The sequence below is a fragment of the Gigantopelta aegis genome, chromosome 1, assembly GCF_016097555.1.
Source record: "Gigantopelta aegis isolate Gae_Host chromosome 1, Gae_host_genome, whole genome shotgun sequence".
Taxonomy (NCBI): domain Eukaryota; kingdom Metazoa; phylum Mollusca; class Gastropoda; order Neomphalida; family Peltospiridae; genus Gigantopelta; species Gigantopelta aegis.
This window is the reverse complement of record NC_054699.1, coordinates 33,203,282-33,221,946: the sequence shown is the minus strand read 5'-3', so window position 1 is coordinate 33,221,946 and position 18,665 is coordinate 33,203,282. Positions and strand designations below refer to the sequence as shown.

The 18,665-nt window shown below is 36.0% G+C and overlaps 1 protein-coding gene across 1 annotated transcript in view; it reads left to right on the top strand.

The window, feature by feature from the left end:
• Positions 1 to 15,747, top strand: part of LOC121376456 (UDP-glucose:glycoprotein glucosyltransferase 1-like) — a 96,451-nt gene extending 80,704 nt beyond the window's left edge. Inside the window, exons 35-42 of the mRNA XM_041504366.1 lie at positions 1,317 to 1,401; positions 2,236 to 2,345; positions 6,968 to 7,040; positions 8,613 to 8,716; positions 9,959 to 10,015; positions 12,067 to 12,298; positions 13,179 to 13,353; positions 14,854 to 15,747. Of these exons, the coding sequence (XP_041360300.1) occupies positions 1,317 to 1,401; positions 2,236 to 2,345; positions 6,968 to 7,040; positions 8,613 to 8,716; positions 9,959 to 10,015; positions 12,067 to 12,298; positions 13,179 to 13,353; positions 14,854 to 14,879 (862 nt within the window). The 3' untranslated portion in view covers positions 14,880 to 15,747. The remainder of the gene's footprint in view (positions 1 to 1,316; positions 1,402 to 2,235; positions 2,346 to 6,967; positions 7,041 to 8,612; positions 8,717 to 9,958; positions 10,016 to 12,066; positions 12,299 to 13,178; positions 13,354 to 14,853) is intronic.
• The last annotated feature ends 2,918 nt before the right edge of the window (positions 15,748 to 18,665 follow it).

Genomic DNA, 18,665 nt, shown 5'->3' with positions numbered 1-18,665 from the left:
AGTGGCGTCGTTAAATAAAACAAACTTTACTCTTTTTTTTTTAACTTACCGACTAACCACTAACCCACTCTCCTGGACAGACAGCCCAGATAGCTGAGTTGTGTGCCCATGACAGCGTGCTTGAGCCTTCATTGCATTATAAGATGGAAATAAGTTGAAATGAAATGAAATTCACGAAATTCTCCCAACTTTGTGATCTTGCAGTGTAGTTGAAAAACGACTTGCAAGGATGATGCGGAGCTGCCAACTGCTACGCGGCGTAGTTTGCTACGCTTAGTCGACGTTTGCTACGCTCATGCCCAAATTGCTACGCTCAGTTGAAAAAAATCCAGTGATACGCTTATGAAAACCAGTAATAACTTTTGCAACAGATGATTAGTGTATTTGGCCAAAGTTTCTACAAACAAATTATGTTTTATTTGGCAAGTGTATATGTTTTATCGACATCACAAATTATAGGTCTACAGAGCACAGTTGAAAAGTGGCAATTTCTGGCAATTATACTGAAAATTAGATGTAATCTTGGAATACAGTAACTAAAAACTGAATTCCGCATTTCTGTAGCTTTTAAAAATTTTTTATTCCAACATATAAAAGTATAATTTGCAGATTAAGAACCATTGTAAAACAGTTATAGTAAGATGCATTCAATAACAGACATGTAGTTTTACTGTAGGCCGACCCCAGTGTCACATACTATAAAACCTTTTAAGAACTGTTCTTTATTTATGTTATGCTTGCATGCCATGAATATAGAAAATTGCATTTGAACGTATGCCAGTTAGGAATAGAGTAATTTTAATTTTAATTTGAAATAAGAATATAAGCATTCAAATTTAGTATTGATCATATCATCGCACAACAGTTAATTTTGGGTTTATTGCATTTGATGCTGTTTTCAAAACAAAATTTAGTCATTCATAATACTATTCAAATCACCCGACTTATTTGACAACATTCGTTACATTTCGGGTATGTCTGTATCCTTTAACCGACAACAAGCGTTATCTATGCTAAAATAGCATGACCCAGTCGTTTGCGGTTACTATGACTATGTAGTTATTCGATGTTATTTGGTTTTTTCCTTTCCTGTTGTTTATGATATTCAGCCATGCTACGCTCAAATATCATTTGCTACGCTCAGCTTGTCATGAATGCTACTCTCACTTGTGGCTAGGGGTTGGCAGCTCTGACGATGTGATGTTGTTTAATAGAGCTTCAGGAATTATGCCCCAGTCTCATCCTTTTAAAAGTATTTTTGCGACATATTACAAATAAAATTATATTAAATTTGTTTGTCTTGTTTTTTCTTTCAGAATAATGATGTTGAGTGTTTTAAAACAAACGAAGTCTAAAGTGAAATTCTGGTTTCTGAAAAATTATTTATCACCAACATTTAAGGTATGGATTTGATGTGGTTACAGTGAAGGTAGAAAAAGAATACAAATTGATATTAATAAAACAAGGTTAAAGAGACATACAGGTTCCCTAGTTTTCAAACACTACAGCATATTTTTCACTATTAGAGTCGTTTATGATCTCTGAAATCAAACATTACTTATATTTCATTGTTTAGATTATCCGTTTCCATACAACCGAAGTGTTTCTGGTTATCCTGGTGTTTTCAATACCACAAAATGCATTTTTTCACATTTTTAAAAATGCACATGCGTCTGAGAAGTAACTGTTATGGATTCGTGTTTTAGTCTATTTTGAAGGGTATTTCAACATCACAGACTCTTGTTTCACTCTGTTGTATCCAAATTTGTTACAGGTTTGTCAATTAACCAAACTTAGTGTCCATTTTTACGGGTTGTAACTAGAGTCTAGGTGAAAATTATGCCTTAGTGTTTAAAGACTAGGGTGTGTTCCTTTAATGGATGAGTTTCATATTTGGTTTGGCTGTCCACCAAGTGTCAACATTCTCATATACACATTGAACTACACATTTATAGTCTGTCCCACAGGAAACGACTTTCTCCATACTATGAAATTTACTACAAGTTATTTATTTCTGAGCTGATTGATTTGTAAATTGCACACACAAATACAATTTTTTTGTTATTTCCAAAACACGTTTACTTTTCTTCCTACTCCAAACCAAACTGAAATTATTTACAAAAAACAGTTTTATAGAATGATGACTATAGCTGCCCTTTTGTTTTCTCTGAAATGTCCTATGTCTAAATACCCATTCAACTGTTCACTTGTTTTAAACCATTGTTCACATTTCAGGATTTTATACCATATATGGCCAAGGAACATGGTTTTGAATATGAGCTTGTCCAGTATAAGTGGCCTCGTTGGTTGAACCAGCAAAAAGAGAAGCAGAGAGTTATATGGGGGTAAGTCACGAGTCCCAGACTTCAAATGTGTACCAGCAAGAGTTTTCTTTTTCTATCCCACATGGTTGCATATAATGACTGACCTCGGTGGTGTCGTGGTTAAGCCATTGGACTACATGCTGCTAGTATACAATGGCTAGGTGTAAGGCCACTACACCCTCTTCTCTCTCACTAACCACTAACAACTAACCCATTGTCCTAGACTGATAGCCCAGATAGCTGAGGTGTGTGTGTCCAGGACAGCGTGCTTGAACCTTAATTGGATATAAGCACAAAAATAAGTTGAAATGAAATCATATAATGGAGTCTTTAACTCAAATTCGTTTGGTAAATAAATTATTATTTTAGACGAAGAGACAAAAAAAAGAGTTGTATATTACCAACGATGTCATACTCCACATGTTAAGTGATAGTTGATGAAAGACAGAAATATTTTTCATAGCCGTCTTTCATGGGATAGCTCTGTCATATACTTTACAGTAGCCTGGAGCCAAGTTCACAAAACGTTGTTAGTTTACATTAGCCATTTAAAGGAACAGTCCTGAGTTTACAACCATTGTCAAATGTTTCCAACCAATAGAGCCTTTTATTATTTAGAATATCAGTGTCTGTATTTACAAAGTGTTTGTTGTTGTCCTAATGCTTGTAGCAGGCCAAACCGTATTTTACCTCCCAATAATTTTGTATGTTCGAAAAAAATATATATCGCGAATTAAAGTAAAAACTGAGTGCTACAAACATTAGTATACGACCGCAAACACATTCGATATACAGACACTGGTATTCTATACAAGAGAATGTATTTAGTCTGAAATAGTAGTCGCCAACAAGACTCTGTTATCTCAAACATCTTACAATGGCTGCAAACTCAGGACAGTCCCTTTAAGACTGTTATCTCAAACATCTTACAATGGCTGCAAACTCAGGACAGTTCCTTTAAGGTTCTGTTACCGCAAACATCTTACAATGGCTGCAAACTCAGGACAGTTCCTTTAAGGCTCTGTTACCGCAAACATCTTACAATGGCTGCAAACTCAGGACAGTTCCTTTCAGGCTCTGTTATCGCAAACATCTTACAATGGCTGCAAACTCAGGACAGTTCCTTTAAGGCTCTGTTACCGCAAACATCTTACAATGGCTGCAAACTCAGGACAGTTCCTTTCAGGCTCTGTTATCGCAAACATCTTACAATGGCTGCAAACTCAGGACAGTCCCTTTAAGGCTCTGTTACCGCAAACATCTTACAATGGCTGCAAACTCAGGACAGTTCCTTTAAGGCTCTGTTACCGCAAACATCTTACAATGGCTGCAAACTCGGGACAGTTCCTTTCAGGCTCTGTTATCGCAAACATCTTACAATGGCTGCAAACTCGGGACAGTCCCTTTCAGGCTCTGTTATCGCAAACATCTTACAATGGCTGCAAACTCGGGACAGTCCCTTTAACATCTGTGAATCTGTTTCACGTAAAAGATAACGAAATTGCGATGGACAGATCAAATAATGTATATATATTTCAAGATTTATTATTTCACATGTACTGTTAGTATTCACAGAATCAATTTTAAATCGGAGATTTATGTTTACATACAAATTAGGCTTATAACATCATTTTCTGACATTGGTCCCGTAACTATTACTCAAACATAAAATATGAAATAGGCTTAATTTGTTTTATTATAATTTAAGAAGTAATACTAATAGGCATAATATTAGAATGAGATAACATGCAAGGCCTGGTGCTTATAAAGCGTTTTGAGTCTGAGACACTAATGTCATGACAACGCCATACATATTGTATGCATATGACGTCATTAGAGATCGAGTCCAGACTCGAGACTCTAATAGAGTCTGAGACACTAATGTCATGACAACGCCATACATATTGTATGGGTGTAACGTCATTAGAGATTGAGTCTAGACTCGAGACTCTAATAGAGTCTGAGACACTGTCATGACAACGCCATACATATTGTATGTGTGTAACGTCATTAGAGATTGAATCTAGACTCGAGATTCTAATAGAGTCCGAGACACTGTCATGACAACGCCATACATATTGTATGTGTGTAACGTCATTAGAGATTGAGTCTAGACTCGAGAGACTAATAGAGTCCGAGACACTGTCATGACAACGCCATACATATTGTATGTGTGTAACGTCATTAGAGATTGAGTCTAGACTCGAGACTCTAATAGAGTCCGAGACACTGTCATGACAATGCCATACATATTGTATGTGTGTAACGTCATTAGAGATTGAGTCTGGACTCGAGACTCTAATAGAGTCTGGACTCGAGACTCTAATAGAGTCTGAGACAGTAATGTCATGACAACGCCATACATATTGTAAGTGTGTAACGTCATTAGAGATTGAGTCTAGACTCGAGACTCTAATAGAGTCCGAGACACTGTCATGACAACGCCATACATATTGTAAGTGTGTAATGTCATTAGAGATTGAGTCTAGACTCGAGACTCTAATAGAGTCCGAGACACTGTCATGACAACGCCATACATATTGTAAGTGTGTAACGTCATTAGAGATCGAGTCTAGACTCGAGACTCTAATAGAGTCCGAGACACTGTCATGACAACGCCATACATATTGTATGTGTGTAACGTCATTAGAGATCGAGTCTAGACTCGAGACTCTAATAGAGTCCGAGACACTGTCATGACAACGCCATACATATTGTATGTGTGTAACGTCATTAGAGATCGAGTCTAGACTCGAGACTCTAATAGAGTCCGAGACACTGTCATGACAACGCCATACATATTGTATGTGTGTAACGTCATTAGAGATCGAGTCTAGACTCGAGACTCTAATAGAGTCCGAGACACTGTCATGACAACGCCATACATATTGTATGTGTGTAACGTCATTAGAGATCGAGTCTAGACTCGAGACTCTAATAGAGTCCGAGACACTGTCATGACAATGCCATACATATTGTATGTGTGTAACGTCATTAGAGATCGAGTCTAAAGTCGAGACTCTAATAGAGTCCGAGACACTGTCATGACAACGACATACATATTGTATGTGTGTAACGTCATTAGAGATTGAGTCTAGACTCGAGACTCTAACAGAGTCCGAGACACTGTCATGACAACGCCATACATATTGTATGTGTGTAACGTCATTAGAGATTGAGTCTAGACTCGAGACTCTAACAGAGTCCGAGACACTGTCATGACAACGCCATACATATTGTATGTGTGTAACGTCATTAGAGATTGAGTCTTAACTCGAGACTCTAATAGAGTCCGAGACACTGTCATGACAACGCCATACATATTGTATGTGTGTAACGTCATTAGAGATTGAGTCTAAACTCGAGACTCTAATAGAGTCCGAGACACTGTCATGACAACGCCATACATATTGTATGTGTGTAACGTCATTAGAGATTGAGTCTAAACTCGAGACTCTAATAGAGTCCGAGACACTGTCATGACAACGCCATACATATTGTATGTGTGTAACGTCATTAGAGATCGAATCTAAACTCGAGACTAATAGAGTCCGAGACACTGTCATGACAACGCCATACATATTGTATGTGTGTAACGTCATTAGAGATCGAGTCTAAACTCGAGACTAATAGAGTCCGAGACACTGTCATGACAACGCCATACATATTGTATGTGTGTAACGTCATTAGAGATTGAGTCTAAAGTCGAGACTCTAATAGAGTCCGAGACACTGTCATGACAACGCCATACATATTGTATGTGTGTAATGTCATTAGAGATTGAGTCTGGACTCTAAAAGTTTTATAAATATGGGTCCTGAACCTCTTTTGGATATAGGCACGTTAATAAAGTTAAAGAAAGGAAGAATAAGGGTTTTTTGAAAATGGGACTCCAATCAGATACATTGCATATACAAAGATAACTTGATTAATTGTTTGTTTTTGGAATAAAGATGTGGTAATAAACTCTTCAAAAAACTAAATAATAAGAATTTACAATTGCCAAAATTGTAAGGTATATTAGCTGTGGGGAATGGTTATATGATAATGGTAAATTAATTGGGCAAACATTACAACCGGTAGTTCAGTATTACAGTAGGTGTTATGACCACCAAAGATCTTGAAGGAAGATTGGGGTCAGAAATGAAATTTGAAAGTTGACGGTTTTTTATCGGTAAATCACAAATTCAAACAATAAAAATGACTAAAAGCAAAACAATAACAACTGTATGATCAACAATGAAAAAGATTGACAGAAATAATGTTCCACAGTGATTAATGGACCTTCCTGAAAATAGTCAAAATCGAGGATGACACCCCATGCACGTGTACGGGGCAACTGTGTGATGTATGTACAAACTATGGAATGTGTTTCGGTGTGTTGATAAACAGACCTGAACGTTCTTTACTAGGATGTCTGTGGTCTAATAGTTGATATTAATATTTCAGGTTCCCCTACATTTTTTTGAAGAGTATATTTAATGTGTCGTTAATGGACACTAATTACTCTAGGTGTTGGAAGTGGGTGGGTGGGTACAGGATAAGGCATTGCCCCCATTGAAAAGCAAATTGATATATTACTGGCGCGTCTTGTTGCTGACAAGTTCCAATGCTTAATATAATGATTTGTTTGTTTTCTTTAGGTACAAGATCCTCTTCCTAGATGTTTTGTTTCCCCTTGATGTTAAGAAAATTATTTTTGTTGATGCCGATCAAGTAAGTAAATGGGGATACATGTCAAACAGCCATTGTGCAATTATTTTACTGTATAATTTCTTATGTCCACTGCAAAACTGAGATCTGGGCCCGTGCTTATAAACCTTTTAGAGCCCAGACTCAATCTCTAATGACTTAACACACTTGCAATTTGTATGGCGTTGTCATGACATTAATGTCTCAAACTCTTATCAGAGGATATACATTGTATTTGTAATAGGAGTGACACATTTATTTTAACCCCTACATGGTCCAATCGAAGAGGACTATAGGTTTCATCTCTGTCCTTCTGTCTATCTGTCTGTCTGTCTGTCTTTCTTGTCTGTCCTTCTGTCTATCTGTCTGTCTCACATACAGTTTTCCAGATGTTTTTTTCACAGTGCCTTGATATATTGAGTTCAAATTTTGTGTATAGCTTTATCATGTATTGTTACAGAACTGATTGGGTTTTTCTTTTTTCCAACCAGTGCACCAGAACTGGTAAAAGGTATGTGCTTTCCTGTCAGTGGGAAAGTGCATATAAAAGATCCCTTGCTGCTAATGGAAAGATATAGCGGGTTTCCTCTGATGACTACGAGTCACAATTACCACATGTTTGACATTCAATAGCCGATGATTAATTAATCAATGTGCTCTATTGGTGTTGTTAAACAAAACAAACTTTAACTTTTGTACTGTTACAGATCAAGTTTGGCCTTTTAATTTATGAGATATGAAAATTTGTTTTCCAGACTTTTTATTTTACAATACCTGAAGTTATTGAGATAAAATTTTGTTTATATCTTTATCATGAACTGGGGGCAGAATTTAGCTCAGTCGGTTGAGTACTCACTTGAGGTGCTTGTGTTGCAGGGTCGAAACAACCTTGATGGATCCATTCAGCTCATTGTGTTTTTTCTCGTTCCAACCAGCGAACCACAACTGGTCAAAGGCTGTGGTATGTGCTTTCCTGTCTGTGGGAAAGTGCATATAAAAGATACTTTTCTGCATTAAGAAAAATGTAGCAGCTTTCCTCTGATGACTACCAGTCAGAATGACTAAATGTTTGACATCCAATAGCCGATGATTACCTAATCAGTGTTTTCTAGTGGTATTGTTAAACAAAACAAACTTTATCATGTACTGCTACAGAACAATTTTTAACTTTCATGATGATTTACCAATTTGTCACAGAGTTATGGCCCTTGAATTTTGGAGATAAGAAAATTGACCAGGTACATGTAGGGGATTATGTACGTGCAGTACTGATGATAACTACATGTAGTCTAAATATCAGAAGTCAAATTGCTTCTTATTTGCATTATTATTTCTCAAAGGCAAGTATTATCATTAATAATTGTTAAAAATTGTGGAAGACAAAAAAACCCAAAACATTGAGCCATTCCATTAAACATTATGATTCTTGAGTTTTCTGTGTTGGCATGTCTGTTTAACCGATGTTACATTATGAGTACTAACAAATTAATTACATCGTTTTAGTTTCTATAATGTTAAAACACACTGGCCTTTTATCACACATTTTTATCATTATAGATCATAGTAGATAAATATTCCTTTTCTTTTAAATTTCAGATAGTTAGAGCTGATCTGCAAGAGTTACATGACCTTGATCTGGGTGGGGCTCCGTATGGGTATACACCATTCTGTAGCAGTAGAAAGGAAATGGATGGCTTTAGGTAAAACTTTTACAGATCTTGTCATGGCTCATGTTTAATTTACCAGTGAAATATTTTCAAATTGTAGCCCTTAAAGGCTTGGTTGACCATTGGCAGTTGACCTATTAAAAGGTGTAACAAAATATTGTCTGAAAATAATTGCATTTAATTTGTCCCAAAAAGAAGTACTTTATTCAAGTAGCTTCACAGTTTTTGTTTCCCGTATATTATTGGTATCTTGATATTTATAAAAAAAAAATGCTACATGAGTGATTGTTAGATACCACTTATTTGTGGAGGTATTTAAAAAAATATAAGGAAAACACGAGTTGAATACATTTTTATATGAGTTGTAAGATAAATAGTATCTAATGGACACAAATGTAGTATTCTGTTTCTTACATATCTTCAGAAACCAGGTTTAAAATAAATTGACATGTATTGGCTACTAAAACATATTTATGGGCTTACCGCTTGCAGTTAAAGTACATTTATGCATCACAGAGCAGTCAATTTTGACTACTTTTTTAATCGGATGGTATGACTGACGACTGGGGTAATACTTGGGAGCAGCCAATCATATGTTTTTAAATTGGTATAAGCCCAGTGGTAAAATGTTCGCTTGATGCACAGTCAGTTTGGGATCGATCCCCATCGGTGGGCCCATTGGGCTATTTCTTGTTCTAGCCAGTGCACTACAACTGGTATATAAAAGGATGTGGTGGTGTGTGCCATCCTGTCTATGAGATAGTGCATATAAAAGATCCCTTGCTACTCATAAAAAAATGCAGCAGGTTTCCTCTCTAAGACTATATGTCAAAATTACCAAATGTTTGACATCCGATAGCTGATGATTAGTAAATCAATGTGCTCTAGTGGTATTATTAAGTAAAACAAACTTTAAAAAAAAATCCGTATAACACGTGTTATTGGTGTGTGTCATCATAAATAACAATTGATGTTCTCACCAAAAGGTGTGTAAGAAAATAAAATTATAGCTGCTTAGCCATAAATCAGAAAATGTACTAGATTTAAAAAGGTTTATTTTTAGTTAACCTACATGTATCTGTTTAAAATGTTTGTGGAACAGCTTATGGTAATGAGTGTTGGCTGAGGAGGATAATAACATTACATGTTGTCTAATTTTCAAGTCAGATAATCTGTTCAAGCTTGGCTTTAAAACGTCAACACTTTATAAACTATCTCTTAGCTTGTACTATGAAAAGAAACATGACTGAAGTATTTTCTTTTATTCCAATACAGATTTTGGAAATCTGGTTACTGGGCGAGTCATTTAGCAGGACGGAAATATCACATCAGGTTTGTTTTGTGTTAACCGAGTTGGTTATAGACATGTTCTGTGTTACATGAAAACAAATTGGTGTCGACTGAGTTATCGACATGTTCCGTGTCACATGACAACAAACTGATGTTAACTGAGTTAGTTATAGACATGTTCTATGTCACATGACAACAAACTGATGTTAACTGAGTTAGTTATCGACATGTTCCGTGTCACATGACAACAAACTGATGTTAACTGAGTTAGTTATCGACATGTTCCGTGTCACATGACAACAAGTTGGTGTTAACTGAGTTAGTTATAGACATGTCACATGACAACAAATTGGTGTTAACTGAGTTAGTTATAGACATGTCACATGACAACAAATTGGTGTTAACTGTGTTAGTTATAGACATGCCACATGACAACAAATTGGTGTTAACTGAGTTAGTTATAGACATGCCACATGACAACAAATTGGTGTTAACTGAGTTAGTTATAGACATGCCACATGACAACAAATTGGTGTTAACTGTGTTAGTTATAGACATGCCACATGACAACAAATTGGTGTTAACTGAGTTAGTTATAGACATGCCACATGACAACAAATTGGTGTTAACTGAGTTAGTTATAGACATGCCACATGACAACAAATTGGTGTTAACTGAGTTAGTTATAGACATGCCACATGACAACAAATTGGTGTTAACTGAGTTAGTTATAGACATGCCACATGACAACAAATTGGTGTTAACTGAGTTAGTTATAGACATGCCACATGACAACAAGTTGGTGTTAACTGAGTTAGTTATAGACATGCCACATGACAACAAGTTGGTGTTAACTGAGTTAGTTATAGACATGTCACATGACAACAAGTTGGTGTTAACTGAGTTAGTTATAGACATGTCACATGACAACAAGTTGGTGTTAACTGTGTTAGTTATAGACATGCCACATGACAACAAGTTGGTGTTAACTGAGTTAGTTATAGACATGTCACATGACAACAAATTGGTGTTAACTGAGTTAGTTATAGACATGTCACATGACAACAAATTGGTGTTAACTGAGTTAGTTATAGACATGCCACATGACAACAAATTGGTGTTAACTGAGTTAGTTATAGACATGCCACATGACAACAAATTGGTGTTAACTGAGTTAGTTATAGACATGTCACATGACAACAAATTGGTGTTAACTGAGTTAGTTATAGACATGTCACATGACAACAATTCTGTTATAGAGCTGTGCTGATGTAAATAGCGCAAGTTTTAATATGTAAACAGAGCAAGTCCTTCAGTGCATGTAAAACTTTAGTTGGAGTTGTGTCCTAATTATTTCAAAGCTTTGTGACTTGGTAAATTCTACAATGTCACTACTTATTAAAGAAAATTTGGATGGATTTCTGAATGTTTTTTAAAATTCTAAATTGGTTGTTAAAAATACGTGAAAAATACAGGTATTGAAGAGCTTTATTCCGTTATTTTCTGTGTATTGTGCATAATATATCAAACCCTCCCCACCCACCTAACCCACCCACGAAAATGCCACAAAAAAAGAAAAAGAAAAAAAAAAGGGACAAGTATGGAGGTATCTACAGTTTTCGGTACTTTACAACTTATAGTAAGCAACATTAATTTGCCACAATTTTGCAGCATGTTTTCAAAAAATTAATACTTAAAATGACCAGCTTTGTCATTCCCTCAAATTTTATAATGTTTGTGAGACAACAATGCATGATTTATCAAGTCATATTTGTAATTGTATACCCTGTAATGTTATAAAAGGTTAAAGATCTACTCAAAAGCAACCCTGGTAATAAAGAAAATGATCACAGCAAAACGTATGCCGTGAAAAAAATTGTGTTGCAGTTATGTGTCAGGCTTTTTTTTTTTTTTAAAGAAAAGAAAAAGAAATGTGAGATAGAAAATTGAAAGTTCCACCGTAAACTAAAGTACTTGTAACGGAACATTGAAAACACTGCAGCAATCTCCACATAATTACCAGTTGCCATGGTTACATGGTTAATTGCCTGTATTCCAGATAGTGTTGTTTTACTGTTGCTGTTTTCTTTCAGTGCCTTGTATGTGGTTGATTTAAAACGTTTCCGGCGAGTTGCCGCGGGCGACCGACTCCGGGGCCAGTATCAGGGTTTGAGCCAGGATCCTAACAGCTTGTCGAATCTGGACCAGGATTTGCCAAACAACATGATCCACCAGGTGGCAATCAAGTCTCTGCCGCAGGAATGGTTGTGGTGTGAGACGTGGTGCAGCGACGAGGAGAAAACTGTCGCCAAAACAATAGATCTGGTACGTGATGCCTCGCAGGGGCAGATCTACATTATATATATCAGGTGGCCAAAAAAACACCGAAACTGATAACCTTACTGAATATGAAATAATTTAGGAACTATGATCAGTGGCCAAAAAAACACCAAAACTGATAACCTTACTGAGTATGGAATTGTTTAGGAACTATGATCAGGTGGCGAAAAACACCAAAACTGATAACCCTACTGAGTATGGAATTGTTTAGGAACTATGATCAGGTGGCGAAAAACACCAAAACTGATAACCCTACTGAATATGGAATTATTTAGGAACTATGATCAGGTGGCAAAAAAACACCAAAACCAATAACCCTACTGAATATGGAATTATTTAGGAACTATGATCAGGTGGCGAAAAACACCAAAACCAATAACCCTACTGAATATAGAATTATTTAGGAACTATGATCATGTGCCAAAAAAACACCAAAATCGATAACCCTACTGAATGTAGAATTATTAAGGAACTATGATCAGGTGCCCAAAAAACACCAAAACTGATAACCCTACTGAATGTGGAATTATTTATTAACTATGATCAGGTGGCCAAAAAAACACCAAAACTGATACCGGTAACCCTACTGAATATGGAATTATTTAGGAAGTATGATGACTGTAACTTTGATATCTCACAACCATTATTATTTGATATTAGCCACCTTTCAGTGAACATCTTTAGGCCCATTTAGTATACAGTAGAACAAATATTGTTAAAATAACTGTAAGAAAAACAAATGTGATGCTCATGATACCATCCTTTGCCATCCTTTCTTGCGGTGCATTTTTTATTTTACTTACAATTACAGATAGTCCAAAATGGTAATTCTTTAGTGTAATACAGGTATTATTGTCTTTTTTAGTGTAATAACCCACTGACTAAAGAGCCCAAGCTGAAGGCAGCTATGAGAATTGTTCCCGAGTGGAAGGAGTATGATTATAAAATAAAGGTTTTATGGGACAAGATATATGGAACAAACACTCGATTACAAACAGAGTACGATCCGTCTACGTTTGAAGATAGTAGTAGTGAAAAAGGTGAGTGTGTTATTAGTGGCATTGTTTTGTTTGAAGATAGTAGTAGTGAAAAAGGTGAGTGTTATTAGTGGCATTGTTTTGTTTGAAGATAGTAGTGATAAAGGTGAGTGTGTTAGTGGCATTATTTTGTTTTGAGGTAGCCCAGTGGTACAGCACTCGCTCGATGTGCAGTCGGTCTGGGATCGTCCTCGGTCGGATGGCCCATTGTGCTGTTTCTTGTTCAAGCCAGTGCACCACGACTGGTATATCAAAGGCTGTGGTATGTACTACCCTGTCTGGGATGGTGCATATAAAAGATCCCTTGCTGCTAATCGAAAAGAGCAGTCCATGAGGTGGCTACAGTGGGTTTCCTCTCTCATTATCTGTGTGGTCCTTAACCATATATCTGACGCCATAAAATGTGTTGAGTGCGTCATTAAATAAAACATTTCTTTCTTTGTTTTGTTTTGATTTTTTTTAAATTAATTATTTTATTTTTTTATTATTAGTATTACATTTCTCTGGGGAACTAATTACAGATAACTAGTCTTCATGGATAATTTTATTTAATTTTTAGTTTGTCCTTTGAATATTTTCACAAAGACAGATAATTTTAAAGTTTAGTAAAAAAAATTAACTCAGTGGATAGGTACAATTTCAAGTTTACATACCATGAAGGGACTACTGTAGATCTTGAAATTAATGCATTGCTAAATTAATGTGAGTGACGTTGGGCAGACTAAAATGCGACATGAAATTAATGCAAATGGCCTCCCTATGAAGTATTACTTTCCTAACAACACACGTCTGTGTACTTTTCGGTTCAATCTAAGTTACAGGCATCTTCAATGAGATCAAACTCATTAACCTGTCAGCGTACACATCAGTTAACCTGTTTAGTCCCTAGTGTTTTTCGTGAGATCAACTCAAAGAATAAGTTTGCAGCATTGATTTACGTAACATGTGAATCTGGCTAAACATTAGCATACATGTACCATTACAACTGTAGGCGAACTTGGAACATTAAAAACAAAGAAATGGTCGACCTCAGGATTAGTGTGCTAAAACCCATATTAATGAGCGATGGATTGATCGTGTCAGCTTTTTCTGGACTATTGGACAATTAGTCTGTCTTGCCTACGATGAATTGTGTTTCAGTTGTTTTATAAATGTATTAGAATTTTAGTCTTTGCTTGTTTTAATAGCGTATGACACATAACTTGCTGGACTATTGCTGGACAAAACAGAGAAATAAATGCGTCATATTATTAATGCGAATAACACAAACTCACATTTTTCCATTAATATTATGATCGCATTAATTTCAGAATCTACAGTATATTTCTGTTAATAGGAAGATTTTTGTGTGTGTTTCTATATGAAGAATTTTGTGTGTGTTTCTTTAAGTTGAAATGAAAAACAAATTGGTTTCAGTTTAATCAGAAATGGTTTTATTTCAACACAAGAAAGCATATTTAAAAAAAAAAATTATCATTTAATTTTATTATTTTTGCTTTTCAGATAAATCTGAGAAGGAGGAATTATAACATCACGTCATCTCTAGGTTATTGGTGTTTAATTTATGTCATTTACGATGCCATTCCATGTTTGACACATTTTTTTTAATACATCAAAATTACTTCATTCGACCATACAAGTCTTACTACAAAGTATTTAATTGTATTACATATTCAGACAGGCAGTATGTTATGTAATATAGATTAAAGTAAAGGTAATAATTATTTTAATACAAAATGTAATTGTTGGATCAACCTCTGCTAAAGGAAGTTGAACCAGGGCCCATATTTTTTAAGCTATCATAGTACTACGATATCGTAAAATTGTTGTAGTGAATGTCGTAGTGACGGTTTTATGATATCGTAATGCCAAGATAGCTTCGAAAATCTCTAGCCTGGACTAGAGATATCAATATTCTGCTGGTTTGCAGATTTCCGACTTTGGTCCTCAGAAATTTATAATGATCCAGAGTCTTTTAACCTTGGTTTAAAACAGGGTTCATGGCAGTCTTTAAATTCATTGAAAGGCTTTGAATTTGAAAACAATATATATATTTTTTTTGGGTCTTTGAAAGTCTTTAAATTGTAATAAAAGTCTTTAAAAGTCACAAATTATAGGCGAAGCAATTGATGACAACTTTTACAGCTGCATGCACTTGATATTTTCCAGTTACAAGGTTTAACCTGTCATGATGCATATAAAACAAAAACAATTTTTTGCCATGGATAGCAACGTAAACAAACTGATTTGGTATTATTATCTCATTGTACCGTCTTTGACAGCTGTGTGTGTACCGGCCTCGGTGGCGTCGTGGCAGGCCATCGGTCTACAGGCTGGTAGGTACTGGGTTCGGATCCCAGTCGAGGCATGGAATTTTTAATCCAGATACCGACTCCAAACCCTGAGTGCAAGGCTCACTGGGTAAGTGTAAACCACTTGCACCGACCAGTGATCCATAACTGGTTCAACAAAGGCCATGGTTTGTGCTATCCTGTCTGTGGGAAGCGCAAATAAAAGATCCCTTGCTGCCTGTCGTAAAAAGAGTAGCCTATGTGGCGACAGCGGGTTTCCTCTAAAAAAATCTGTGTGGTCCTTAACCATATGTCTGACGCCATATAACCGTAAATAAAATGTGTTGAGTGCGTCGTTAAATAAAACATTTCTTTCTTTCTTTCTTTTTTTGACAGCTGTGTAAGTCTTTGAAAGTCTTTGAATTTGTTTGGTCTTTAAGGCTATGAACCCTGTAAAAACTACTGTTTCATAGAAAGTTTCCATTATGGAAGCATTTGTACGACCTCCCATGAGCTACGAACTTTGATGGTTTTCTTCCTGCACTCAAATTCAGAATTTAAAAAAATGTCTGTTCATATCTCTGTATGTAAGAGTCCAGAAGTTTTCCCACAGAGCTAATAGGGAAATTCCTCCTACATACTGCCAGTAGGAGCACATGTACAAACCCTAGTTCACAAATGCCATAGTTCCGCATCTTGTTAGCTTTAACTGGTGTATACTTACATGTGTTGCTGGTATCCGTTACCATGGATCCAGTGTTGAGTCTGGGGCTGGGAAAAAATAACTTTGCTCATTTGTGCCATCTAGCACTGAAGTCACAAGTACCCATACATACACATTTATTTATTACCCACATCGTTAAAAATATCTTGGTACATATCAAAGTGATACATGTACGTCCCACTAGAATGTCAAGTGGGACGTATCACTTTTGACGTAACATGATGACGTCATCAGTTGGTGCACTACAACCTTACAGGAACATCAAAGAAACAAGATGAGTGATATAAATTAAGATCGATTATGGGTAATAAATAGGATATTAAACTCGCTACCTTTTCGTATCATGAAGCTCATGACAATTGAAAATTATTTCACTCAGGACATAAACATTATACGAAATGAAAGCACGTTTAATATCCTATAAAAGTGTACTGAATCAGGGGACAATATTTCACGTGAGCTGTCGTTCTGGAAATTTAAAAATTTCCCATTTTCATCAAGAAAGGTGAGTATTCCCTCCCACTCTCCTCCTCACTCACCTGAGAAGGTTTAGGAGAGTGACAAATTGATCGCCTTGCAATAAAATATTTACTGAATTTAATTTGAAACTTAGATGGATTGCTTGCCTGGCATCATTTTACAGGGACATACATGTACACATATTTTTTTACTATTATAACCGTTTTTGATAACTGAAATCATACTTTACTTACATTTTATTGTTTAGATTATTAATTTCCGTACATTCAAAGTGTTTTTGGTCATCTTGGTGTTTTTAATATTATAAAATACATTTCTCATATTTTTAAAAACGCACATGTGTTTGAGAAGTAACAGTTATGGAATCGAGTTTAGTCTATTTTTAGAAGGTATTTCACCATTTCAAAGTCACAGACTCATGTTTCACTCAGTTGTAACTTTATCCAGATGTGTTGAAGGTTTGTAGATTAACTAAACTTAGTGTTAATTTTCACGGGTTGAAACTAGGGTATGTTCCTTTAAGGAGAGTGACCTTCAGCTCACGTTGATTTTGCTCATGTTGAAGACTGAATTTCAAGATCAGTCTCATTTTATTTGCTATGTAAATATATTTTATGTCACAACACAATCGATTACCAAGTTGAAAATCTTGTGAACAGAGTTCCGGTTACCTAAATTAAAAAAAATATATTGTCCCTTGTTGAATAGCATAACTCCTTGTCATGTTATGCAAATTCTGATAGAGGCATGCTATCCTAGGTCAGGTCAGGTCAGGTCAGAGTGTTTTATGTGCACATTCAGAGCAAGCTGTTGAATCCCATGCCTGTCATGGGCACAGGTGCTCATCTTCAGCCGGCTCCTCCATCCAGGAAAGGGTTGGTGTGGGTGGGAGAAGGTACTGCCTACACTGGCAGGTGCAAGAGAGCACCAGCAGCCAGACCGAGGTCGGTAACAGGCTGGGGTTGTTGCTATCCCAGATAACTTGCTAGTTGGTGTAGACTGTCTTTAGTTGATGAACTTTGATAATCAACAGGGTTTTTTCCTGTTCCCAGATCACTGGCTAAAGCCAGACACAAAAAAAAAGAGGAAAAAACCCAACCCATTTTCCCCCAGCTCCTGTTCACATCACTGTGGGTGAGGGTAATTTCTGTGATGCTTCCATCACAGAGCTGTTCAAGCATGCCTGTCGTGGACACAGCCTCTGAATTAACCAGGGAGTTCTGTTCAAGAGCAGTATGCTCACTTATCTCATTCATTTGATATTGGTGACAAGGCTGACGCATTACATATGTATGTGAGAAACAAAAATAGAATTGTTATATGTACAATATGTGTTTGATAAATCATTTTGAATTGTTTGTGAGGGTGTTTTGGTGTGTGTGTGTGGGGTGTGTCTGTTGTTTTTGTTTTTTTAGGGTTGTTTTTAGGTGGGGTGTGTCCATTTACTGTAACTAAGTAACGATCATCTAAAAGAAACATGTACATAGTGTTGTAAAAACAGATGTGGTCACATATTTGTGGATGACCTTTCGTAGTTGGTGTTAGGTTTCACCAGTAATATTCTTTTAAACTGAATTCCCTTACATCCATGAATGAGAAATCAGCTTATTTAAGGTACGGTAGAAATTTGTAAAAGTGGAAAATAACTTTATAGTTTAAATGTTTTAAGCTAAACTGTTAAAACTATCTAATGAGGAAAACGTTATAATTCAATAATTGTTTGATATTTTGTAAAGTAAGCATGGTTATCGAAAGTGTTACAATATGTTAAGGTTATTGTAATGTTAATTGTCATTACTGCTCACTACACACTTTTAAAA